This window comes from Ciona robusta, chromosome 7 (assembly GCF_009617815.1).
Source record: "Ciona robusta chromosome 7, ASM961781v2".
Taxonomy (NCBI): Eukaryota; Metazoa; Chordata; class Ascidiacea; order Phlebobranchia; family Cionidae; genus Ciona; species Ciona robusta.
Genome location: NC_143241.1, coordinates 827,731 through 852,814, shown reverse-complemented (window position 1 = coordinate 852,814; position 25,084 = coordinate 827,731). Strand labels below are relative to the sequence as shown.

Sequence of the window (25,084 nt, the reverse complement as noted above, 5' to 3'; positions counted from 1 at the left end):
AGCGACTTCGTTGACAATGACTTCAAGACTGCTTTTGTTTCTTGCGCTTGTGTCTTACGCCGCAAGTGAGTAACCGGTTGGTAACGAATGCTTTACGGTAGAAGGTTTCTTTAACCTGCCATATAAACTGACTTGATTAGGGTGTAGGGTAAAATTGGGCTTGTTTGCATTTTTTCTTTTATAAGATATATACCTCATATTATCTAAAACCTTTAGCACATAATATCTAAAAAAAAACTGATTGTGCTTCAAAAGAATTAGCAACGGTCTATGGGAGTCGTGGGGATACGGTTTTATATCAGTTTGGATATTCTTTGTTTATTACCAAATGAGACAAGAAAATAGAATGAAAGTTTTGAAGTAACCTACTATACACGGACCTGGTTATGTATTTCGTTTCAGGTACTCTTATTTACGAAGACAATTTTGATTATTTCGATTCTTCCAAATGGTTTATCAAAGTTGTATCTAACTCCCACAATAATGAGCTTCAGTATTATACCGATAGAACAGATAATATTCGAGTTGAAGATGGACACTTGGTCATAACACCACTCAAGGAAAAGTAGGTCCCGAAATATCATTGTAATTATTACAAACTTAAAATGCTATGCTGCCATTTCCAAACTTTTTATTGATAGGTAATTTCTACCTCTTTTAAATACAAAGACAGTTTTTACCAACTAATTAAGTGAACTTATGAATATTTTAGTGAACACCTGTTGCAGAATGCATATTTGCATAACTCGTCCACAAAGGACTAATTCTAGCCTTGGTACAAGTTAATAATTCCCTTTTTCTGTCAGCTATGATGACAAACAATATACATCCGGAAGAATTCATAGCAAGTTTGCGTGGAAATATGGACGAGTTGAAGTAAGAGCTAAATCTCCAAATGGATACGGGTTGTGGCCGGCTATCTAGATGATGCCAAGGTTAGTGTAAATACAAAAGTTGCTCCCGTCAATTGTAGAATTGTAGTGTAAAAAAAACAAATAAATGTAACTTGATTTGTCCTTCCGTGGCCGGAAAACGACAACCGTAATAACACGGGTGTTTTGTTTCATACTCCTCGTGCCCGCTTACGAGTAACCGCATAAGCAAATTTGTGGGTAATTTTTTATGTGTATGTATTGTAGGGCTGACAATTTAGTCAACCCATCAGTGGCCACTGGGTTGGGGGTGATGGTATATCTGATGTCGCAGAATAGCTACCTGGCATAACATAAGATTTATAATTACTATAAAATGCAAAAGCTTATAGTAAATCAGTAAGAGCGATAATACAGTAATACACCTAAACATCATATTATATACAATTGCTGTGGATATAGTTTACGATTCATTACAAATTACAATAGAAAAGTTAACCAGGAACAAAACAAATTAAACCAAAAATTTTGCTTGATTTGCGCTGTATATATTTTTATATTACTGTGGGGTAAGATGGTATACTGTTTGTATTTCCGAACCTTTTTTATTAATTAACAGCGCTCTTTTAGATTCGTGAGGATATAGTTATTTAATTCTATCAATATTCTTGATTTACTACCAAATAGGATGAGAAACTAGAATAAACACATGTACCATCTTACCCCACCCTACTATATCTATTAGACACCTCCACTAATTATTCCAGAGACAGTGTGTACGGTGATTGGCCGGAAAGTGGCGAGATCGACATTATGGAAGCGAGAGGACAAGAACTTCATCAGTTTGGTAGCACTATTCACTACGGTATAGTTCATGGCATTCATTACTTGGAAACAAGCGGCGACGTGCAATTACAATGTTCAATCGATCAATATCATGTTTACACTTTGGATTGGACACCAACTGAGTTGGTAAAAAGGATTTCTGGTTTACAACCAATAGGTTACAGGGTTTAAGGCTTGCCGCAGCTGTTATTGTGGCTTGTGTCGTCCTTAGCCAAACACTTGACTGCAACTGTTCCAACCCAGTGGTCACTAATAGTTTGTCTTAATTGTCAGCAATGCAAATTGCTACCAATTATAAATTTGACCAAGCAAACACACATAACAGGATACGACAATTACATAAAAACAAAGACACAACGAACATTTAAAAGTTTGCGTAAAGCAGAGTAAAACACCCAACACACCCTTATACGATTATTCAGTTTAGCTTATTAACATATTGCGATTTTCAGATTTACAGTTTGGATGGAAAACCATATTACAGCCAGAGCCTGGATCGTGTTATAAGTCGCCTGTATAACGAACCTGGTATGTTAAAGGTTTTCATATTTTACTTAAACACAATTAATTATTTTAAATCCTATCTATTTTACTTAAAGTATTTCCTTTCTTATGCCAACTACTATTGTGTTCAAACTTCTTTTTTAAAAGCAGAAAATTGTTACAAAGTCCGAATTAATTACAGGCCAGCCATTTGATCAATACTTCTACATGATATTAAACGTGGCTGTTGGAGGCACGTACTTAGATGACCCAACACCAAGCACCGTGTGGAATTACCCTGATGCTGAGATGTGGGTGGATTACGTCAGAGTTTATTCTGTTGAGGTACACCAAGCATGGTAGGCTGGGGTAATACGGAACATCTATCCCTTTTTCTCCGTCCCATTTGTAACAAAAAATAAAAGTTTAACGTAACCCCACGACTTTAATAGGGCGCTGTTAATTGTTCCAAACACGATGAGGAAATGGGATTTAGGGGAAAGCGGTATCCCGTCTTATACCCACAGTACTAACTACCATTTTATAGTAACTCCACAAAGTTATCGAATTTGGAAACAAATTGAGAATGCCTGTTGACGAAACGCGCTTCTTTATTTAACATAAACAAGTTTACGTTTAATAATAAAGATTCATTATACCAAATCAAAATATAAAATTTTTTTTTAGTATTTTATAAATTAGAAACGATCAAAGTTGAGTGAAATTTGTTTCTAATGGGAAATACCATGCTTTGTCGAAACAGTCGATTTTTTTACTCCAGCGGTTTATTTTCAGGCAATTTTTGTTGAGTCGTTTTGAAAAACTTTAAGGCATTTTTAGGCCACACTTGAGCTTTTCTGCAAATATAGAACTTCTAGTTTTTCGTTGGTATGCCTCTGTAAACGCTTCTGTACTTACTTAATGTTCCTGTTTTTTTTCAATTCAACAGTCCGGTACCCATATGTGGGGCAAGATAGATACCCTTAGCAGATAACATCCAATGTTTCCTATCAATATAGGTATTGTAAAGTCGCGAGGATAATAATATATAATTCTGTAAATATTCTTTGTTTAGTATCAAATGGAACGATAAAACAGAATGAAAACATGCCATTTTTACCCCAGCCTTTATAAGAAATAGCGTATTAAAGAAGTCTATAACTCTATAGACTTACATAGTTATTATATTCAACTTATCTGCTGTTTCTTAGGACGTCCCGAACGGTAGAGATAACAACCTACAACAACCACTTCAATGTGTAGATGGATACGATCACTAAGTGCTTCAGTTATACAAGCACAAAAATGTTACCAAATTAATAGATTAAATTTGCAATAAAACATAATTCAAGTGAAACTTATTATAACTTTGGAAGTACGGATGTTGGCGAGATAAGCAATCCACACAAACGATTGACGTCTGAATCAAACTTTTGTCGTAATTGAAACATTGTTTTTAATTCAATATCATATGATTAATATTAACTTCTAACATTACCTAATTACTGCGTGATTACGGTTTGTCAAAATTCATGAAAACAAACGCTTTTAAGCGACGACAACGTTAACTAGTGTAAGTTTACAATAAACACATGGAACAGGAGTTGTACAAAGCGTATTTACACATATTCTTTACCAATCACCCAACCCTCATACAGTCACCGATGGCGATTGGAAACTGCTGTGTTGATTACTTTTGTTTTGGATCAAGCTGGGTCGACCAATATTGTTAAGAAGATAACTAGAGCTTTGCTCCCTTGTTAAGTTTTGTGAGAAGTTGTAAAATAGCTTGTATTACCTTATTAAATATTCCTTGCAAAAAATATATAAAATTACCCACATAAAATGATTAAAATGTCGCCTGTTCATCGCTTCTAAATTTTGTGTTCAACTTTTTTTCGATACAGAAAACGAATGTTTTTCAAACCTTTAAATTTGTTCCCAAGTTTTCCTTTAAATTAGCAAAATCTATGCATTTTTCCCATACCTACTGTGTTATTTTAGTCACTAATTGCCACTTAATTTGCTTTTTACGTAACAATGGGTTGGATCATGGTCATAGAAATGTTTCCTGGACTCTGAGTTGGAATATTTAGTATTCTGGTTCGTTTTTTCCACTATTCCTCTAAAACAGTGTTTAGAATACTGGATTATAAACCTTCTGTTGGTTTCAGTGTTTTTTATACTACTTCCATTTGCAATGTATAGGTGTTTGGTGCATTTGCAAATGGAAATCGTATAGCAGCCGGTTTCAGACCTGCTCCCACGAATACAACCAGATTTTCTTGTTAAACCTATGTCAATTTTAAGTTTTCAACAATCGTGTTAGGATTTGTACCAGAGATGTCATTTTCTAATTTTCCACTGTATTAAGCAGACGACAACGAACGTGCGAGAAGTATCCGGTATAACAGCAGTGAATGTTTAACAAGTAATCATTATGTGGGGTCAATGGAATAAAAAATTAAATTTTTTGCTACACTGCTATACTTTTATAACTTATAAAACTTGCACAAAAGTTTGTTAATACATTTGTATTAAATATAGACAAGTATTAAGTTTCAAACCACATTTAAACCGTTTAAGAAGACAATAACACACCACGTTGAATTACAACGTGATTATTAATTTAAGATTTGGGAACTCGATAATAATCTATTACATGATTTGCGGTTTCCCTATTCATTTTAAATAACTGGTACATTATACCTTCAATGTTTCACAAATATACTTGGGTTGTCCACATGCTGAAGCAACATGTGTCAATTGGAGCCACATCCTAATATTGTACAGTAGATTTTTGTGCATTTCGTCTTCACTAATATGAGGAGCCTTCTGGTGGCTGGCTCAATTTTGCGTTATTTTTTTCGCACATGAAGTTACGAATTTCAGTAAGCACGTGTTTGATTCTCTTCTCCTTCTTCCAATTAACTAAAAAGGATTTGTCCAACTGAAAAAAGGTATAGTTAGTTAACAGAAACGAAAATATAAATCCTCTTTCAAACATTAAATGTTTTTTTATTTTTCCATTTAAAACAAGGTAACAAATATCAAGTTAATTTAAACAACGATGAATAGGAAACTAGCAGCAAACGACGGTCGGTAAAACATTTAAGGTTAAAACTGACCATTGAGTTAAGGCATTTACCGATAGATATCTCTCCTAAGGACACATACGCCCACAATGGTAGCAAAGACGAGGCGTATTAATTTAATAATAATGTGAAATACAACAGGTTGCAGAAGAACTTTACATTTCCTAATTAACACAACTCACTTCTCCAGCACTTGAAACTTGAGTAAGATTAATCCGCGTAAGGAAGCGAATAGAAGGTGGTTTCTTTGGGTAATCTTCACCGCAAGTCACACGCAGAGTGTAAATCCTGTTTTCAAATTTGGTCTGAAAACAGTAGCCTATTTAATTTGAATAAAAGATTGCTCATATTTTGGTATAAATATTATTTAATCCCTTGAACAGCACAGAAATGTGTGTATCCGACGCTCACAGAGTCAACTTTTTATCTAGTTTCTATTATGGCTAACTTATGCACAGCTTTAGTTCGCGAAGGTGACAGCTTTTTACTACCATTTCTTTACATAGGCAATTTAAGAGGTAAATGTTTACGTGAAATATGTGAATTCTTTAAAAAACAGCTTTAAATGCTTAAACAAACCTTTGCAGGGCCAATAATGGTGCCTCTCCAGTAAGTTAGACTTGAATCGCACTGATTTTCCAGCCCCCAGCTAACCTTTCCACCCCCACCTCCTTGGATACCTTCATCTAATTCCTCCAGTAACACAAAGTTGCGAGGAACCTCTTAAAGAAAAATATTAAATGTTTTTTTTTCAGATAAATGAACAATGTGCTTGTTTAAGGTTGTTTCATTTATCTAGAAAACGACAGTCACTATATACTTTCGAACTTATTAATTGAGATCTGATCTGACGTTGCATTTAATAGGGACCGACAATTGTTGGCGAAATAGGGCCAACATGTCCCTGAAATTATCCCCTTGGCCGAGCTGTTGGTTTCTTTTTACACACTTTGTGCCTGTTAGGCGTTACCACGTAGGTAATTTTTGGGTGATGACACTTTTTTCAGTGATCAGTAAAGTTCCGTAATAAAAAACAATGGGGTACTTGGGGTAAAAAAGGACAACCCCCCTAGCGCGCTCAAAAATCATTTTTATCGCAAACAGCTTTTGTGGGTAAAAAAGACATTCATTTGGCTTATTTTTTTTCCTAACTGTCTTTATAGGTGGTAATTATTTTTTCGGTAAAACACAAATTACTAAATCAAACAAAAAATTGACCAAAACAACTTATTATGAGGTTTCGTAAACTTTTTTTGTGAAAAGGCCTTTCGTGATAAATTTATTATGAATGCAGGTACTTGCTACATATTTAAGTACCTTGCTGCTGGTATATTTTAATTTTAAGTTTTATGATTATTTTATTATTTTTTCTCTTGTTTTTTTTACCCCAAAATCGCCTTATGGGAAGGGGTAAAAAAAACAACTGTGTTTTTTTTTGTTTTTTATTTTTTCTTTCCCAGCCAATATAACTTTGTGATAAAATTAATTTTAAAGTTATGTATGTAAATTATTTTAATTTAATTAATGATTTAATTGATTTTAAAGGTATCCAAGTATCAAAAACAGATATTTTACAGCTTTGCCTACATTTTCTAATAATGTAATTGATGTTTAGGGTTAATACTGTTTAGTTACAGGTCATTTTTATGGTTATGTTGCTGAATTTAGTTTGTATAAAGTCAAGATGTCATTTTATATTTTCAAAAGCCTTTATAATTTAGTTAAATCAAGTGCAATGCTCCGATTACTTCTGGTGCTTTATATAGGTTATGGAACTTATGGGCTTTGTTTCAGGTCTAATAAATGTTATTATAGAAAAAGTTGAGGTTTCTGAGAAAATATAGACTGCATAATACCGAAGTTGTATGACTAATATTTGTATTATTACCCTGTACTTTTATTATTAATTTTTTTCTTTTAGATAAAGTTAAGTTGCTTTTGAAAACATTGTTTTTTATTGCCCCGCTAATGTTTTTTACCCCAAATCCTGGGGAATAAAAAACAGCAAAAAATTTCAAATAAAATTTTAAGTAATCATAGAAATCCTACAATCTTTTTTGGACATCAAGGTATGATGAATACTGTTCCTCCAGACTAAAATATTTTATTTTAGTTGATTACTTGGGGAGAAAATCGAAAGTTTATGTTTTCTGTTTTTATTACCCCACTTGACTGTATATATATTTTTGTATTCAAGCAATTTTAATGGTAACCCCCTTATTTTTCCTCTAGCTGCACCACTGGATAAAAGTTACGAACAAATTTGACCGATTTTCATCAAGAACCTTACACTTCAACCACCTAAATTATGTGAATTTCAACAAAGATATTAAACATCTTTTTTCCAACATGTTTTGGTATTCAAATGTCATTCTATCCAACAACAACAACTTACCAACACACTGTGATTGAGCCATTACTTTGTTATTCACCACCTGATCTTAGTTTCTTGATAGAATATTGTGGTCAGGATCAGGAATAAATTTCACATAAATGGCGACTATAGTTTGATGGACCACTATCTTTAAATCAAGCAATCGTAATGAAATGTTTACACGACACCTTAACAAATATTCAATGGGATTAGAATTTTAAATGTTAACAATTTAAAAATAAACCAACACAAACATGGTAATACTGCTGCTGGTGACCAGTGAAAATTTTTGATTCAAAATGTTCCTAACGTCTTCCTGATATCCCGCTGTATAATTTTTTTTCGAAAAAACTTGGGCATTCGTGTCGAAAATTAACTTTGAAAATGCGCGAAACATGCTTCGTCACCGTAGATTGCCTGACTTGCATAAGGTTAAAAAAAATTAAATTGCTAGTACAGGGAGACAAAGGAACATTTTGAGACAAAAATTTTTACTGGTCACCAGCGGCAGTATTACCGCAAACATATCACGTACTGATCATCAGCAACATTATTTCAGTATCGTGCATATTTTATTAAGATTAGACAATAAAACACGATTAAGACGAACCATCAACTTTATAAAAACATTTAAACAATTGCTTTTGGGATGCCTGCAAAAAAAATTGTGCACCCCAGTTAACAAAGACAATAAATAATCGACACCAATGCCTACAATAATATGAGTAACCTAATTAACCAACAAAAGTTAGGCACCTATAAACCGCTTGCACATTCGAATTTGACAAATTCTTTAATTAATTTCCAAATCGACTTAAACAAAACTGTAACTGGTTATTAACTTTGAACGCGTCCAAGTAAAAATAAGCATTTTTGACAACCATATTATAATTATCTTTTGGTGGGAAAGAACTCTTTTTTATTTCTGTGGATAGGACTTCGTTTATATGATATCTATGTTAGTTAATAAGGTAGCATAGAAAACCTAAAAATGTTTTACAGTAACAGGGAAATAATGAATTTTTTTGGTTTTGTTAACGAACAGGTGAACACAGATACATCGCATTGCTACATATCGATCATACAGTTAGAGAACAAATATTTCCGTGTTGTTTATTTCGTTACGCATATATACCACTGGGTATACAAATGAATTTGAAAAAAAACACATTAGTTTACAAATAAAGACATTCCGAGTATTAAAAAGTTCAACAGGGTATATAATACTGTGGGATAAGATGGACTCCTTTAGCATATAATATGCCATATTTTTATGGTACTGATTTGAACAATTAACAACGATCTTTTAGAGATGCGGGGTTATGGTTATTCAATTCTTAAAATATTGTTTGTTTGCTACAAAATAGTCGATGAAGAAAATGTTCCATCTAACCCCCTTCAGTAAGAAAAAGTCAAATCGTTTGAAGAAAGCCAACGGAAATTCTGCAGCATTGGTGCATTGATCTCTCTGGCGACAACTATGGTGAAAGCAACTTCGTTTCCACAATGATTTCTGGCTCGTGTTCATCATTACTCCTTGTCCTATGCATGACAAACACTTCTTCTTTGTTATCGTGTGGTTGGTATATACGAGATGAACATGGGGGTTGTTGTGTTGTGGAGGTTTCTGAGAACTAAAAAAGAAGATACATAGTAGGGTATATGGGTAAGATGGAACCCTGCTTTTATATTCTCTATTGTTTTTAACTACTTAAAAAAAGTTTTTTGAGTATTTAACTGTTAAAAACACGATTATGAAATGTAGGATATTTTGTGGTAACGGTATCATTTTACCCCACATTACTATATATAGGGCTTTACGCTGATGTATAGAGATAGAACATAAAGCATTAGTTGAATGTTTTTTCCTTGTTTACAGAAAATTTGTTTTGTTAAATCGTAGCACAGATAATGTACTGTCATACTGTTTATATTTTCTATAGAAAAATGAAGTAATGAATATAACTTAGTTATTCCTGCGTGGCGGGAAATCGACAATAGTTCTGTTTGAATAAATGAATGAATGAAATTTATTTCGTCTCTTCGGTCACGATAACGAAGAACAAGAGTGGCTACAAAGGCGAAAAGACGGGTTGTAACGGTAAAACAACAGTTTTTAAAACCCGTTTATTGATAAAAAAAGAAAGAAATAATGTTTTGGATAAAAGGCGTGACCGTTACACCCTACAGACGTTTCATATACCTCGTGCCCGTTTACGAGTTACCGCGTATGTAACTTTATTTTTAAAAATAACAAGAGATTCTTTGCGTCCACTTAACACAAATGGACAGAACATAGTAACTGACAAAACACTTTCAACTTACTCTTGCTGAAGTTGTTTTCCAAGCTCTGATTTCGCCCAATCTTTGTCGAAATGTGTTTGATCGATTGGTGGACGAATTGGCCGATCCACCAAACTGCCGGTTGCGACAAAATACAAGGCGGGCCTTGCTGAAGCGTCGGAAGAACCGGGATCCTTAATATGGTAATACCAATATAATACGATGCCTTGAGGAAGTTAATCGACTACTACATAACCCAAAAGTATATATATATGGATTTGGAAGTTTTATAAAAAGTCAAAGTATATAGGGGCCTAATTTTTTCCGGTAGACTTTTGTTTCTAACTAATGACTTGTAGTCGAATGTTTGTGCATGTGTGTGTTTTATATGAAAGCTATTTACTGACCATTGGGTTGAAGCAATGACAATTTAGTGTAGTAACACTTACGCCAACTATAGAGTGGTATAGCACCGAAATTGGTTATACTCTGTGTTGTAAATAAGTGGATGCTTGAACCAATGCAGCCACGGTGTTCACAACAACGGTTAAGCCATATATTTAAACGGCCAGTTAACATCACATTAGATATAATAGGCTTAGGTGGGATGAGACATGTTTTTCATCGTTTCATTAGGTAATAAACAAATATTATTACCAGATTAAATAACCGTTATTCGTAACTCTGCTGATAGAGCGTTTGGGTATTGTGCGCCAAGGGTTTCTCATCTGACCCATGAGAACTATATAATACACCATGAACACCTACCAAGGAAAGTGTAAAGCACAGGGTTGATCATGCTGTTCAAATACACCAACACGATGGTTACGTTTTCTATTAAGGTGCAAGTCTCGCCCGAATACGGAAGCTCAGCGAACTTGGCTAACAGGACGATGTTGTAAGGTAGCCAACATAACAAAAACATCAGAACAAGAGATACCTGCGTAAAACAGAGCCTTCAGATGTGTGTGTATGTAATCTACTTTATCCTTGCGTGGCTGGTAAACCACAGTCGTTATAACACAGGCTTCTTTGAGCACGTTGGTGGTCATATAGATCCTTTTGCGTCAAACAGTTGGTCTTGTTTTTGTTCTTTGCCTTTATTTTTTGCACATATCTCAGATTTTAATTATCGCATTCATTTTTTAATCTCTTGATTGAAATCAAAACATAAATTCATAAATTTTAGAATAGACTTTCGGATTTAAAACCGCAAAATTAGCAAATAATTAACAATTACTTTATTGTTTGATTCAAAGTGTAATTTTAAATTAGTAAAAAAAAATAAATACAAAATATTTGTTTCGCTGGAGGATCAAACAGGTGACATTATAATCTGTTTCCACAGGCTTAACTATTAAAGCCATGTCCAGACCTTCAATCTGTCGAAACAGCCGTTATACTGTCTGGAAACGGATGTAGACAACGATTGAGGGTATAACAAATTATTACTTGATAGTATCAATAACCTAAACGTGATAAATTAAGAACCGCGGATCAATATTCTTACCACAATAATCGTCACTCTTGATTTCTGGGTTATCCCTGGATATTTTTTGCTCCCCGAACTATTTGATCTTGTTGAGAACTGAAACGAGCTAAACAACCGGGCACGAGGTGTCGCACATGAGCTCTTTCTTCTCCCAGCCCTCCTATATTTATTTAAATATTAGATTCCTGATAAAATGGTAATGATTGGTTTAACATATGCACAGGATTGAAAAATAGAAACTTTCTTCTAATTATAGTAATAATATGTGAAACAAAATCAAAACATCTTTCTCGTTGTTGTACCTGTTAGCCGAGCTGACGGCAGGATGGAATACCCGCCATGTAATTAAACTGTAGCAAACAGTCATGACGATGAAAGGCAGTAGAAAAGCGAACACGAAATGCATTCCCGCCCAAATCTTCATGGACACCCAAGGTTCGTTCGCACACGCCATCGGCTGTAATATTAAACCAAATAACATTTGTTCGGTAAAATTTCTTTTTCATTATATATGTATAATAGAGACCATTCTCCTTTACCGCTCCATTTTGTAGTTAAAAAAAGAATATTTAACGAATCATATAACCGTAGCCCCACGAGATCTTTGTTATTCGTTAAAATCATGATCAAAAAACAAAGGTTTTCAACTCACATTCGCTTCGGCCGTTTTTTGAAGTTCCACTGTTGTTTCTTGGCTCATTTCATTCATGACCTGAATTTGAACATGTTTGCTCGAAATTTACTTTTCAAAACACAAACTTCATACTCACATTCATAAACTCCTCGTAATCGACGTAATCTGAAACAAGAAAATTTACAAATAAAACAAACTGTAATAGGTTGGGTTAACATGGTACATGTGTTCATTTTACCTAATTGTACAAATGTACAACATGGTAGTAAATAAAAAATATCTACAAAATTATTTAGCCGCATTTTCCCGCGACTTTAAAAGAACGTTGTCATTTGTTTAAACATCTTATTTAAACTTGCGTGGAAGGCCAACCAAAGTTTACAATAACAAAGGCTTATATCGTATATGGTAGCTCCCACAGGTTACGAAGGAGTTGTTAATTAAAGTTACGCAGCGAGGATAGTTTAGCGCGCAAATAATGTTAAAAGGTGAGGGACGCAGTGGTTGGCGCGCCTTCCTCTAACCCGGAGGTTTATAGTTCACATTTTGTGGGAGTATGTGTCATTTGAAATGAAACTTAACGAAATTGTTGCAACTCAGTGGTAACTATAGCAGATTGTCTAAATTGTCAGCCATACACAACAACAATCACCAACGAAGTTATACATACGAGGTAACTGGTAAGCGGGAACGAGGTGTGTATTAATTATAACACCCGTGTTACAACGACTGTCGTTGCCCGGCTACACGAGCACAAATATCTTTCATTCATTTAACTAAAAACAAATGCTTTGCCAAATTATTCCCGATGGCCGAGTAGGTATCACTTGCCTGTTGAATTATTGACGCCATGGTGTTGTTGAAACTCCTCAGCACTTCGTGGGAACATGTACGTACATTTACAATGCTTTACATCTGACCAAACGAACAGGGGTATAGAAACCGCAATAGCCAAAGCCCATACCTGTAATACAACAAGGGCGAGGTTGTTTTTATAATACTGTAGCAGGGTGAGAGGTTTGCATTGTATGTTCTCGTCCAATTTGGTAGTAAACAAAGAATATTTATAGAATTTTATAAAGGTTAATCAAGACTCTACAAGAGCGTTCAATCAGCAAATATGAGATACAGGTGCCAAAAGTATACAGAATGGCCCATATAACCATCTCCCATCGGTGCTATCTGTATATACCATATATTACCCCACCTAATAACTATATAATCCCACTCTAAAACATATAGAGTATTTTAATAAAGTTTATATAAATTAATCTAAATTATACCCACTGTTGCTAGTTTTATAAAGAAAAAGTGCATGTTACAAATCAACAAATAAACAGTAATATTTATTAAAACATATATTTAATGCAAAACTCACAGCAAGCGTTATAAGAACAGCATTTCCATGAGTTCGTAGCCTCCGCCAAGGCGCGGACACAGGATGCACGATTGCAGCATAGCGGTCAAAACTCATTACCTACAAATATCAGTTTGTTTTACAGTTATCGTAGCTCAAAGGATACGAAAAGCTCGTCGTTGCTACCATTGTGGGCGTGTGTGTTATGAGGCAAGACAGTAAATGGCTATCTCTTTAAGCCAATGGTTAATAATGGGATTGTCCAAATTGTTGGCCAGTATAAAAACAGTCACCTACTGAGCTACATACGTGGTCACATGTAAACGGGAGAAGAGTGAAACCGAACACTCTGTGTTATAACGTTTCTCGTTGTCCGCCACACGAAGTTAGCTTAAGTGACCCCATTCATTCATTTATTCATTCATTTATATTGTTTTAGGCAAATAGATGTTTTGTATATGTTTAAACAAATGTTTTGTTTTAACAACATCGTAGCCTTACCGTTAAAAAGAAGATGCCGGCATAGTAGTTGAGCATAAACACCGCTTGTTGTAAATGACAAAGGAAATGAGGAAGATTCCATGAACCAGATAACGATTCGGATGCTTTGAATGGTAACATGGCTAGGAAGAGTGAATCAGCGATGGCTAGCTGTAGAACATACCTGGTGAAAAAGACGGGATTAAACCTTAAAAAATGTCACGTATTTATCTTCGCGTGGCGATGCAACAATCTCTATTTTTATTTTCGCATAATTTCCTTCTCTGCGTTGTTTACATGATATAATTTTTGCTGTTGTTTTCGAAGTGTTGTGATGATTTTATTGTGATGATGGTGGTTACCGAGGTCCCAGGTATGATGCGTGTTTTCAGTTATATTTATTTATACAATAAACCCATTAATAATATAATGACATATATTTTACCAAATATAAACCCACCAATGAGAAATGCTTTTCTTAAAATCTTGCAGCATAATAATCACGAACATTGCAATGGCGTTGAATATTAACCCGCAGAGGGCGATAGAGATCTGAAGTGCAGGCAACCACTTTGGGCCAGCAGGAACGGCAGAGCATTCATCATTTTGTGGGAGACTTCCCAAATTGTATTCACTGAAATTTTCTGAAAATATAAATACGCTTACGAGTTACCACGTATGTAACTTTGTGGGAGAGAAGCTAAAAGTACCAATAACTCAAGCTAATCGGCAGAATGTTAGCACAAACTTGCAAAACTAGTTGCAAATGACATCAACAGGCATTTTATATATCTAAATAATGGTTTAATGTAAGAATTGACGTGTATAATATATAGTAGCGTGGGGAAATATAAGGCGCGCTTTCATTCTCATTTCTGGTCTCATTCAGTTGTAAACAAAGAATGTTAAAAGAATTATAAAACCGTAGATCCGCAAATTCTAAAAGAGCGTTGTTAATTGTAAAAAATACGAATAGGAAAAATGGGTTTGAGGCCCTACACCTACAACAGCCGTTTTATTCCATAATGCTATGTATCAAAAACGTAGCCTATGTTTTTATATAGATGCAGCCATGCGGTCATATTTGTAAAATCGTCGTTAAATTAAAGTCTGTAGTTTGGTTAGTGAACTCATATATTATACAGTGGGGTGGGGCAAGATGGGACACCTTTTCGTTTGGTTTTCTCTTTTCATTTGGTAGTAAACAAAGAAATTCAATGAATTATAAAACTGTATCTTCACGACTTCCACAGACCGTTGTTAATTGTTTAAAACACGATCAGGATATGTGGATATTAAGTGTTAAAGATGTCCCATCTTCCCCCAATCTACTACAACAGCAACATCCACTATTAAGGAAGAACCGCATAAAGCTTCAATCAAAACAAGCAGGATGCATCAAACCTCCGTGGTTGCTTTTCCAATTATTTTACTGAGAGTGTTGCTTCCCGTCGACACTGGCGTATATACTGTTGTTTATAATATGCAAATATTGTTTTTAAAACTATTGTTCGTAAAGTAGTGAAAGATCGAATTAAGCATACACAATACTTTTTAAATGTTAACAAAACGTAGCGCTTTATTAATATCAATATCCCGATAAAGTAAAAGATTTGTTATTTAGCGACTTCACACATCTGATACTATGGAGTAAGTTAGATGATGTTACGTGCATATAAAACCGGAACACTTAACGTTGTGATATCAATACTACAGGAGTTTACCTTTATGTAAATAACTACCGTATTTCAAAACCTATATATTGTAACAAACTTGTCACAATCAGAGCTTTTATTATGTCGGTATTCTAGGCAGCGGTTTACAACGGACCGCTCGCTAGCGTGTCCAAAATATAATGACCGAGAAAACTAAGGTTATTCAGATTCCAGACTATATAGAACCCGGATGTCCGCTAGATGCAACTCAAACCGCACACAGACACAACAAAGAATACCTTACAACAACGAATATACGTTACAACAACGAATACGTTACACTACAAGAAATACGTTACAATATCATGAATAAATGAATCCAACTTATTTATGTGCATGGAGGGACAACGATAGCCGTTTGGTTAAAGGTACTATAGCAAGTATATTACGTTTGGTTAAAGGTACTATAGCAAGTATAGACTTCATATATATATAGCTAAGCCATATATTAAACAGTATAATCACTATATACATTATATAATTGCTTACTGGTTAGCTGCAGAATATCCTCAAGTGTGTAACTCCCGTCTAATAATGAAATATTCCGCAAAAAGTTGAAAGCATAAAGCCCGTTATTTACTGTAACAGCCACCATGCTTATCCTTGCTATGTATCTAACAGCGACAGCATCGAAAATATTGTCATGTATAATGCAGTTTAATATTTATGCACAAGCGAGCTATAGTATTGTGTCCATGCGATGCTGAAACTACAGTAATTCTAAACCGTTTAACTTTTGTCCCATGAATGCATTGTTATCAAATAATAGTTGACAGTTTTGCTAAATATTTCGGACGATCCACGCTCTGTGTTGATCGTTTTCCGCGTAAACTTTGCAATTGTTCCCCTTTGGCTTTATACAAAGTAACATAAAACATAAATAATTATGGTTGCAACATTTGCAACTACTCAACAACCGAGCAGTAAATATATGCAACGTAATGGGTGTCTATTGTACTGTGGGGTAAGATGGGATACCGTTAGCACATAACTTACAACTTATTAACTGTGTTTGAACATTTAAAAACGCTTTTCGTAGGGCTTCACCTACATAATTCTGTAAATAGACCTTGTTCACCACCAATTAGGATAAAAAAAGAGACTAAAGTACCCCATCTTACCCCACAGTATTGTACCCACAAATAACACGTATAATAATAATATAACTTACCGTGACTTGGTTGGTAGTATTCATAACTTATTGGTTCGTTCATTGTTCAAAGTTTCAAAACCTATTGTCATAAATTTCCGAAAAACTTTTTTCACTACGTTTAAATCGTTGTCTATAATTAATTACAATGGCATTGTAGTTACTATATGCACTGCCTCGCCACTAAATGAGGAAATACTCAATTCAAAGAAATCGTTGTTGACTACTAGTAACATCAGTAAGCGGGCCTTGTTGCAATAATGGTGTAAACAAGGTGTTGGAAGCAAACAACGTTGTTAAATAGATCCTCACATGAACTGTATATCGTCTATATAGATATGCATTGATATATTTCCTTGATTGCCGGATGAATAGGATATGTAGGCGTAAATAAACCCATCCGTACTTTAAAATAATAAAGTTACGTAAACCTCATGTCGTTGCCCTGATTGCAATATTTAGACTTTGGTTTTATTTATAGTGTTAACCTATCGTTTTACGCAGAGCACGAAGTGGGATTCCACTGTTAAAAGTTCTCAATTAATTTAATTAAATTATCCTGATATAATATCGAACCATCAATTGTCGTTGAAGCCGTTTACCAAATTCTTACAAGTTACGATTAGAATAGTAGGGTGGGGTAAGACGAGACATGTTTTAATGCCATTTAACGTCTGACTTGGTAATAAACTAAGAATATTTACAGTTTTGAATACTGAAGGCTCAAAATATAGCAAAACAAGTTTTCAAACTAGTAAAGCGCTGGTCATGTGACTAAAAACAGCAACAATATCTTTGACTTACATATTATAATGGGTGAGATCTGTACGTTTTGTAAATGTGGTGTTAAGAAAAGTTGAACTATTGTGTTATATTAGGTTTATTGGAAATGTTGATTCATTGATTAAAGAGTTTGAACGACATTCGGTTGAACATAGCAGTCGTCCCATCAACTGCATGAACTTACCGATACAATTTGCATTACCACATTGTCATAAAGCAAAATGATAATAAGATGCAAAGGTGTGGCTGCCTAATATTAAAACGCCTATGTATAAAAAATAGATATGCTGCATGAATTTCTATGTCGAAAATATTTTTCACTGGATAGTTTGATTTCAGGAAATAATTAGGAACATCTACCATGCATGAAAGTTTATTCAAAATAAATCACCGCCACATTAGGAGGGGACCATATTCTCAGCAATTAAGTAACTGCAACGTTGTATGATCATACATCCTACGTTCACAACCACAAGGCTGACATAGAGCATTAGGATGGTCATCACACAGAATTAAACAAAGATCTAAACAACGTTGTGAGGAGTCGTATGGTGTGGGGGGTGGATCGAAGCAATCTAAAGGAATATTTATGTTGTTAAAACTTTCATTTAAGTAGTTTTACCTAGTAGATGTTTTATTGACAGTCATTCTACTGCTAATTTCCTGCCCTTTGTTGTTTTGTTGAATTAGATTTTCATCCTTGTATTCGAAGAGATAAATACTTAAGTAATATTATATCATATTTCAATTTTTCAACAACAATCAATAGTAAATATAAAGATAATATCTTTTCCATCTTGGTGTTCATTATAAAAGTTACAACTAACAGAAGTTCTGTAGAAACCATGGTTATGGTAAGAATTTCAACAGCTTGCCATACTGTGTTTAAAAGTCGCTGCTTCTTTTAAAAAAAATTTCAGTAAAATCTAATCAAAAAATATTTACCCACAAAGTTAAATATGTGGTAACTTGTAACCAGACACGAGGTGTATGAAACAGAACACCTGTGTTGCTACTACTCTCTTTGCCCTACTACATAACAATAAATAAGTTACTTTCATTCAAAACACGAACCATTAGGCAAGCAAGCATGCCGATGTATCTCAGTTCCATTAACAAAGAACTTAAAGTTACAACCCCCACAGTAATTCTCCTGGCACACAGCGTTCGGGTGGGCGGGGCATCTTGCGCGGGAGCATGGGAGTTCAGAACATGCTGCTTGGGGTTGGTTGGGAAGGCAACGAACTAAAATATATTTCCATGTTATTTTTGGACAAAATAAATATTAATAGTCAGACAAAGCAGTTTCAACACAGAGGTAGCTTGATTGCCTGTTACCCAGAGGTTATGGGTTCAAGGCTCGTCGTTGCTATTGTTGAGGCATTTGTGTCATTGGACAAGACACAAAGTCACATAAACAAACTTTGTAAAGAGTAAACAGAACTTTTGCCCATATTTGCCGCATCGGCATCCAACAGATTCTTTACTATTCCAAGAGAATGGCAGCAGTGGTGCAACCCCAAAAACATATTTTGCTTTTTTAGATATTTTAAAAAGTACAAATATATTTGGGAGCCATCTTCTCTAATGTCTATGGTTTGTTGTAATAATTAATATACCTGAACATTGAGTGTTGATAGCTGGATACCATTCCCCATTGCTTCCACAAGTTGAATAATTTGTTCCAAACATATCTTGGTTTGATGGGCATTGAAAGTTACAAACAGATCCTCGGTTGTTACCATTTGTACAGGATGATGTGTAAACCACGTTTGTTGGTAAGGCTGGGCATTGAACTGTGGAACAAGCAATGTACAAACGTATGTAACTTAACTATTTATGATACGCAGGATACAGATAATTGGATTTAGGTTTACACTATTCCAGACCCCGCCACCATGGAAAAGTGGTCAACATACATAAACATTGAAAAGTTACCCGTAAGTTGCAAAGCTTATGCTGGGTGAAAACCCTAACTGTTTCTATGCAAAAATTTATTAATATCAATCCTTAGCTGTTACATTATTAACATTGAATTGGGAAAGACTGATCATTGCACTTTCACCACTGTGTTATTAATGTTGATTTTAAGACCACTTTGTGAGATGTTGAATCGTTTACGCATTTATTCTGGGTAATCATAGCAAGTCATTGGTGCCCTGTTTTATCAGGGCATGCTCGTATACCTTACGTACCCACGTTAGGTGCCTATATATTGTCAGCCATGCTTACAATAAATAAAAACTCATCAAAAAATAAAACTTATGTGCAAGAAAAATCAACCCCTAAATTCCATTTATTACATTCATTCGTAAACATTGAAGCATTGTATTGAATATTGTTGAAAAACTTGTGCGAAACACCAACCTATGCATGTAACTTGTTGCAAGGTATTATAATCATAGAACCTTGGGTTGCAGCCACACATCTTACACACTGCACGTGGGTGACCATTACATGTTGCGACTCCACAAGTGTCCGGACATCTAAGATCCCTTACGAGAGGACAACTTCGGTCTAAAAAAATATGCACATTACCAGAAATATCACCCACAAAGTTATATACCTGGTAACTTGTAAATAGACACGAGGTTTTAAACCCGTGTGATAACGACTATCGGTGCCCTGTCACACAAGGATAAATAAGTTCCATTAATTTGTTAAATTTAAATAACCCACGTCCCACAACACTCTCTTTCTTAGTTATAGTTTAAACATGGAAGTTAGAATAAATACAACACTGCGGCTATAATATATGAACCAAATTTTAAACCATTAAAATAATTAGATCCAGAAATAACTACCTTGTATAATACATTCCTGACGTGACTTTTCAGTCCCGTTAACAAAGAACTTAAAGTTGCACCCCCCACAGTAATTATCCTGGCACACAGCGTTGGATAAAATCGGACATCTTGCGTTTCCACAAGGGGGGGCGAAACAACGAACCACTGGCACACCCGGTAAACAACGAACTGAAAATTTAACAAACTTTTAGGTAATATTATTAAATGATGTCCTTAATTAACTTAAGGTAGTATCAGACAACTATCGTCTATCAATATCAAGTAGAAAAGTCTGTAATTACTAAAAAATTATAACGAAACACCTGTGTTATAACAACTGTCGTTTCTCCAACACGTAAGGATAAAGTGAGTTATATTTAATTATTCATGAATTAGTTCTTTAGATTTTTATATTTTTTAATGTATGGCTGACAACTTAGACAATTCTTTAGATTAGGGTCATCAGATTCTCGTTATAGGGAAAGCCCCGTTCACTTTTGCAAGGCCAAGAGGAATTTAAATTTCTAAACAAGCAGTACCTGAACATTGAGTGTTGATAGCTGGATACCATTCCCCATTTCTTCCACAAGTTGAATAATTTGTTCCAAACATATCCTGGTTTGGTGGGCATTGAAAGTTACAAACAGATCCTTGGTTGTTACCATTTGTACAAAATGTTGAATAAACCACGTTTGTTGGTAAGACTGGGCATTGAACTGAAATATTGTTATAAGAAGAGTTTGTATTGTAAAAAATGCCATCACTTATTAATTTTGTAAATGGGTCTGAGGGTCTGGCACCATGGTAAGCAGTGGCACGTCTGCCTCCAGCTAAAAGGATATGGATTCGACGCACGTCGATGCCACTATTATGAACGTGTCCTCAGGCAAGACACTTAACGGAAATTGAGCAACTCAGTGGTCACGGGTCACCAATGAGTTTTTTTCCCTTAAGCCGCACATTAAAACAATTGGCCACAAAGTTAGATAGACAGTAAGTCGGTAACTTGTAAGCGGGCACAAGGTGTGTGGAACCAAAGACTTTCTTGTCTAAGTTACATTGATTTCTTCATGCCTAATAACAAAAGTGACTATATAAAAATGTACCATCTTACCACTGGGCACACAATATGTGGAAGAAGGCGACAAAACCCAATGTCCGTTTGCCTGGCATGTAGTTTGGGAAATCCCACCATTGTTAATTTGTTGACCACTAGGGCAGTAAATATTACATACTGAACCTATTACGTTGTTATTCGTGCACGAATAGCTGTATGGAACAGGGTTGCTAAATTGAGGGCAATGAGTGAAAGTACCTGTTCAAAATCTTGTGTTTAATGTTTAACACAACTTTTATCTATATCTTAAACCAAACGGCAGTCGTTAAAACAAGCCAAGGATAAAAACTGTGAAAAATAATGTCAGTTAAATGCGTGGTTGTTGAATCAATTAGAGAAAATCTATCCTTTGTAGTTTGCAGAACTTTTCTCTTAATTAAAATTAATTATAGTTTGGTTTGCAATAATATATGTACGATGCATGTAAACTCAACATAACAGTGCGTAAGTGGCAACATGCATTTGTAAAGAATTCTCTGTAACATTGACAGTTTAGGCCGGCGGGAAGTGTTAGGAATTGTAGGGGGGTTTACGGGTTTTCATTACCACCTGGCAAAAAATTAAACAGCCGAGAAAAATTATACTCGAATTAATTGCTAAAACTTAAATAAACTAAGAACCACAAAGCACATACCGGTACGTCTGCATCCTGTTGGGACATTGCTACGTGAAGGGCTCCACTGACCACCGGACATACATTGCGAGAATCGTATACCATAATGAGTGTAGCCCGGTTGACAATAAACAATGCAAATGGTACCAAGTGCATTGCTTTTACTAAAACATTGGTGGCGGAAAGTCACAAACTCAGTTGGCCTTACAAAAGGGGGGCAATGCGAAGAAGCTGCAATATAACAAGAGAGTTGAGCGCATAAATAGTTATTTTAGCAGAGTCAGCATATTAACAAAGTATATAGTTCGGTGGGGTAAAGTGGGATGTAGTTAGCATCTAAAATCCATATTTTCAAACCGTGCTATTAACAAATCGGCGGGATACGGGTATATATATTTCTGTAAATAATATTTTTACTACCAATTGAGCAAATAAGAAAACAAAAACTTCCCGTTTAAATTCGTCCCTACTATAAGCCTCCGCTCTAACGATTATTTCATCCAAACATTAAAAATCCGCATGTGTAAATAAAGTAAATAACTCACATGCTTTTAAAAAAGTAATTACTTGATATTTATGGCGCGTTGATTTCTTAGTTAAACCAATATAGTAGGGTGGGGGAAGATGGGACACCTTTCATTTCATTTTCTGGTCCAATTTGGTGTTCGAATAACACTCAAAGAATTTCGAAACTTATCGTCACAACTTTTATAGACCGTTGTTAGTTGTTTAAAATACTATTAATATATTTAGATATTACGAGCTAAGTCTCCCGCTTTCCCCATCCTACTATATTTAGTATGGTGGGGGAAATTGGGACACTTAAATACATTTGTGCCAGTATTTTAACACAGATTTTTAATAGTTAACAACGGCAATCGGCTTCGGTGCGAGCATCAATCGTAAGAACACTCTCCAATAATCCTGGAATAACATGCAGCAAAATAATGTTAGTTCAATTTTAAAATATTACCTCCTGGCAGATATGCTGCTGATATCGAAACAAAGCTTGCAAATATAAGATACTCTAAAAACCTCATGACGGTTCCTTTAAAACTTATACCTATATACTGTGGGATAAGATATATTGTGAGCAACAAGTTCCCATAATTCCTTGTCGTGTCTGAAACAATTAACGACTGTCTTTTACATTCGCGGCGCTAAAGTACTGTAGGGTTAGATGGAGACTTTCAGAGTCTTGGGATACACGTTCATATAATTCTGTAAATATTCTTAGTTTACAAGCAAACAAAATATTATAAGGGAATGAAAATCGAACATTCTATACAGCGTCGCATCTCACCATAACCCAGCTGTCTCATTCTACCCCAGTTTATGTTTCCCGTCTTACCCCAGCGGGCACGTATAGCCCGTTCTACCCAAACATGAAGATCCCATCTTTCCCCAAACTAATACATACCAATTTCACATTATATCCGCTAAACTAATTATAAATTTGAAACTTTGGCAAATCAATATATATAGGCTTGCTTACGTTAAAGTAAATTCCCCCCTCCGGCTATTCGAACTCCTTGATCAGATTATCTTAATTTAAATTACGTCTCGTAATGTCATATTTAGGATTGCGATAAAATGTGAATATTGTTGTAATTGAACGGAACTAAATATTAGTCTGCGTGAAACACCTAATTGAAAGAGCTGAATCTCAGTATATCTCTTTTTATTAATAGTTATAGCAATTAAGGACACGCCCACGTATTTCTAATCGACAGAATGTTAAACATAATAATTATCTGCAGCAGTTAAAATAAAGAGGGTTAATTGGTTTTTGCCATGATTTTATAACAGTTAGAGTTCGTCCATTTGTTGAAGTTGCTACAGTATTGTTTCACAGTATTCTCATTACTCTAACGCCCAGCAAAAGCCCAGAATAATATAAATATCAAAACCTTTCTATGCTGTTCGCCATTTTGCCCCGCATTGCAATTTTGCATTTTTTTGGGGGACAAACTTTAAAAAATTTTTTTTTTGGTAATTTAGTGATCTAAACCCAAGGGGTACTTCAACTAAAATATACCATTATAGGAACAAGACAATGAATGGAAAATAGATTTTTTTAGTCACATGCTCATTGAGATAATTTCTTAGAAGTGGTTTGTGCGAAATGGGAAAAACCAGAGGCGTCAATTTTCTCCTAGAATTTCTGAGTAATAAACACAGGAGGTAGAATTGATAAGAGCAAAAACGAAACAACATTTTTATACTTTGCTTAATTACGTTTTAATTTATATTGATATATATAGATATATATACATCAACTTTATACGGCGCTATATGTAGTAAATATAGTTATAGTATTGATAATAAATGATGTGATTGGTTGGGGTAAAATGGGACATGTTTTCATTTACTTTTACCGTCCCACTTGTTAAACAATGAATATTTACAGAATTATATAACCTTATTCCCACTGCTCTAAAACAGCGTTGTAAATAAAACGTTTTCAATTGTCCAAAACACAAGTAGAAAATATGGAATATAAGTGCTAACAGTACTCCATGTTACGTCATCAGCAATATATCGACATGGGTTCTCTGGTATCAGAAACAAAAGACAGACCCGGCCGTGGGGCATTGAAAATATCTATTTTTAAGAGAATGGTTTCTTCAATCCGCAAGTGGGCGTCCCGAGTTGCACAATCGCTGTTTGTTGGGACTCATGGAATATTCGCTAAAACTTTAAACAGTAAAAATATGAAAAATAATTGAACATTAAAATTTTTATACGATAAAAAACCTATTCGTCAAAACTGTAAGAAAATAATTTTAGCCATAGCCTAATACACAAATAATTAACGGTTAAGGAGGTTCTCGAAAATGTATCGTTCTAAATAGAACTGGGGCAGGCTAGTCTCTAACAGCTTTCTTGAAATTACAACATGCTGTATTTGCTACAAGTTATGTTTTCTGCCCAGAATTCGCACTTGATTAACAATAAAAAGAAATGCAGTCAAATTGCACGAAAAACCTCGGGAGATAACTAT

The 25,084-nt window shown here is 34.8% G+C and overlaps 4 protein-coding genes across 5 annotated transcripts; 1 reads left to right on the top strand and 3 right to left on the bottom strand.

Annotated features, from left to right (window-relative positions):
- Window positions 1-16: 16 nt before the first annotated feature.
- LOC149733273 (glucan endo-1,3-beta-glucosidase-like) lies at window positions 17-2,620 on the top strand. The gene is made up of 5 exons (XM_089881241.1): window positions 17-65; window positions 403-565; window positions 1,640-1,844; window positions 2,171-2,246; window positions 2,404-2,620. Exons 1-5 carry the CDS (start codon window positions 17-19, stop codon window positions 2,562-2,564), a joined length of 654 nt encoding a protein of 217 aa, XP_089737367.1. The 3' UTR covers window positions 2,565-2,620.
- Window positions 2,621-4,720: 2,100 nt separating this feature from the next.
- LOC149733272 (ubiquitin-conjugating enzyme E2 variant 2-like) lies at window positions 4,721-7,881 on the bottom strand. The gene is made up of 4 exons (XM_089881044.1): window positions 7,692-7,881; window positions 5,876-6,018; window positions 5,479-5,601; window positions 4,721-5,151 (listed from the first exon to the last, which is right to left on the bottom strand). Exons 1-4 carry the CDS (start codon window positions 7,711-7,713, stop codon window positions 5,020-5,022), a joined length of 420 nt encoding a protein of 139 aa, XP_089737170.1. The 5' UTR covers window positions 7,714-7,881; the 3' UTR covers window positions 4,721-5,019.
- Window positions 7,882-8,769: 888 nt separating this feature from the next.
- On the bottom strand, window positions 8,770-17,079 carry LOC149733271 (nociceptin receptor-like). 2 transcript variants are annotated; one of them, XM_089881030.1, is made up of 12 exons: window positions 16,803-17,079; window positions 14,377-14,560; window positions 13,938-14,100; window positions 13,458-13,556; window positions 12,911-13,043; window positions 12,216-12,244; window positions 12,098-12,157; window positions 11,748-11,902; window positions 11,464-11,605; window positions 10,722-10,893; window positions 9,996-10,147; window positions 8,770-9,304 (listed from the first exon to the last, which is right to left on the bottom strand). In XM_089881030.1, exons 1-12 carry the CDS (start codon window positions 16,843-16,845, stop codon window positions 9,149-9,151), a joined length of 1,488 nt encoding a protein of 495 aa, XP_089737156.1. In that variant the 5' UTR covers window positions 16,846-17,079; the 3' UTR covers window positions 8,770-9,148. The 2 variants fall into 2 exon arrangements, with proteins under 2 accessions (XP_089737156.1, XP_089737155.1); XM_089881029.1 differs by lacking the exon at window positions 16,803-17,079 and adding an exon at window positions 16,121-16,301.
- Window positions 17,080-17,643: 564 nt separating this feature from the next.
- LOC149733270 (P-selectin-like) lies at window positions 17,644-23,214 on the bottom strand. The gene is made up of 9 exons (XM_089881031.1): window positions 23,054-23,214; window positions 22,102-22,311; window positions 21,465-21,665; window positions 20,890-21,066; window positions 20,369-20,539; window positions 19,932-20,081; window positions 19,184-19,360; window positions 18,639-18,809; window positions 17,644-18,139 (listed from the first exon to the last, which is right to left on the bottom strand). The coding sequence occupies exons 1-9, from the start codon at window positions 23,118-23,120 to the stop codon at window positions 17,982-17,984; spliced, it is 1,482 nt and encodes a 493-aa protein (XP_089737157.1). The 5' UTR covers window positions 23,121-23,214; the 3' UTR covers window positions 17,644-17,981.
- Between the last annotated feature and the right edge of the window lie 1,870 nt (window positions 23,215-25,084).

Coding starts and splice junctions, on each gene's coding strand:
- LOC149733271 (XM_089881029.1), bottom strand. CDS start 16,226: ATGGTGGCTGTTACAGTAAATAACGGGCTTTATGCTTTCAACTTTTTG. Junction 11,606..11,747: donor GCCGTCAGCTCGGCTAACAG/GTACAACAACGA, acceptor AAATAAATATAG/GAGGGCTGGGAGAAGAAAGA. Junction 10,148..10,721: donor TGTGCTTTACACTTTCCTTG/GTAGGTGTTCAT, acceptor TACCATATTAAG/GATCCCGGTTCTTCCGACGC.
- LOC149733273 (XM_089881241.1), top strand. CDS start 17: ATGACTTCAAGACTGCTTTTGTTTCTTGCGCTTGTGTCTTACGCCGCA. Junction 66..402: donor GCTTGTGTCTTACGCCGCAA/GTGAGTAACCGG, acceptor ATTTCGTTTCAG/GTACTCTTATTTACGAAGAC. Junction 1,845..2,170: donor ATTGGACACCAACTGAGTTG/GTAAAAAGGATT, acceptor TGCGATTTTCAG/ATTTACAGTTTGGATGGAAA.
- LOC149733270 (XM_089881031.1), bottom strand. CDS start 23,120: ATGAGGTTTTTAGAGTATCTTATATTTGCAAGCTTTGTTTCGATATCA. Junction 20,540..20,889: donor TATCAACACTCAATGTTCAG/GTACTGCTTGTT, acceptor TTAAATTTTCAG/TTCGTTGTTTACCGGGTGTG. Junction 20,082..20,368: donor TCAGGAATGTATTATACAAG/GTAGTTATTTCT, acceptor ATATTTTTTTAG/ACCGAAGTTGTCCTCTCGTA.
- LOC149733272 (XM_089881044.1), bottom strand. CDS start 7,713: ATGGCTCAATCACAGTGTGTTG. Junction 5,602..5,875: donor CCATTATTGGCCCTGCAAAG/GTTTGTTTAAGC, acceptor TACTGTTTTCAG/ACCAAATTTGAAAACAGGAT. Junction 5,152..5,478: donor AAGTTTCAAGTGCTGGAGAA/GTGAGTTGTGTT, acceptor ACCTTTTTTCAG/TTGGACAAATCCTTTTTAGT.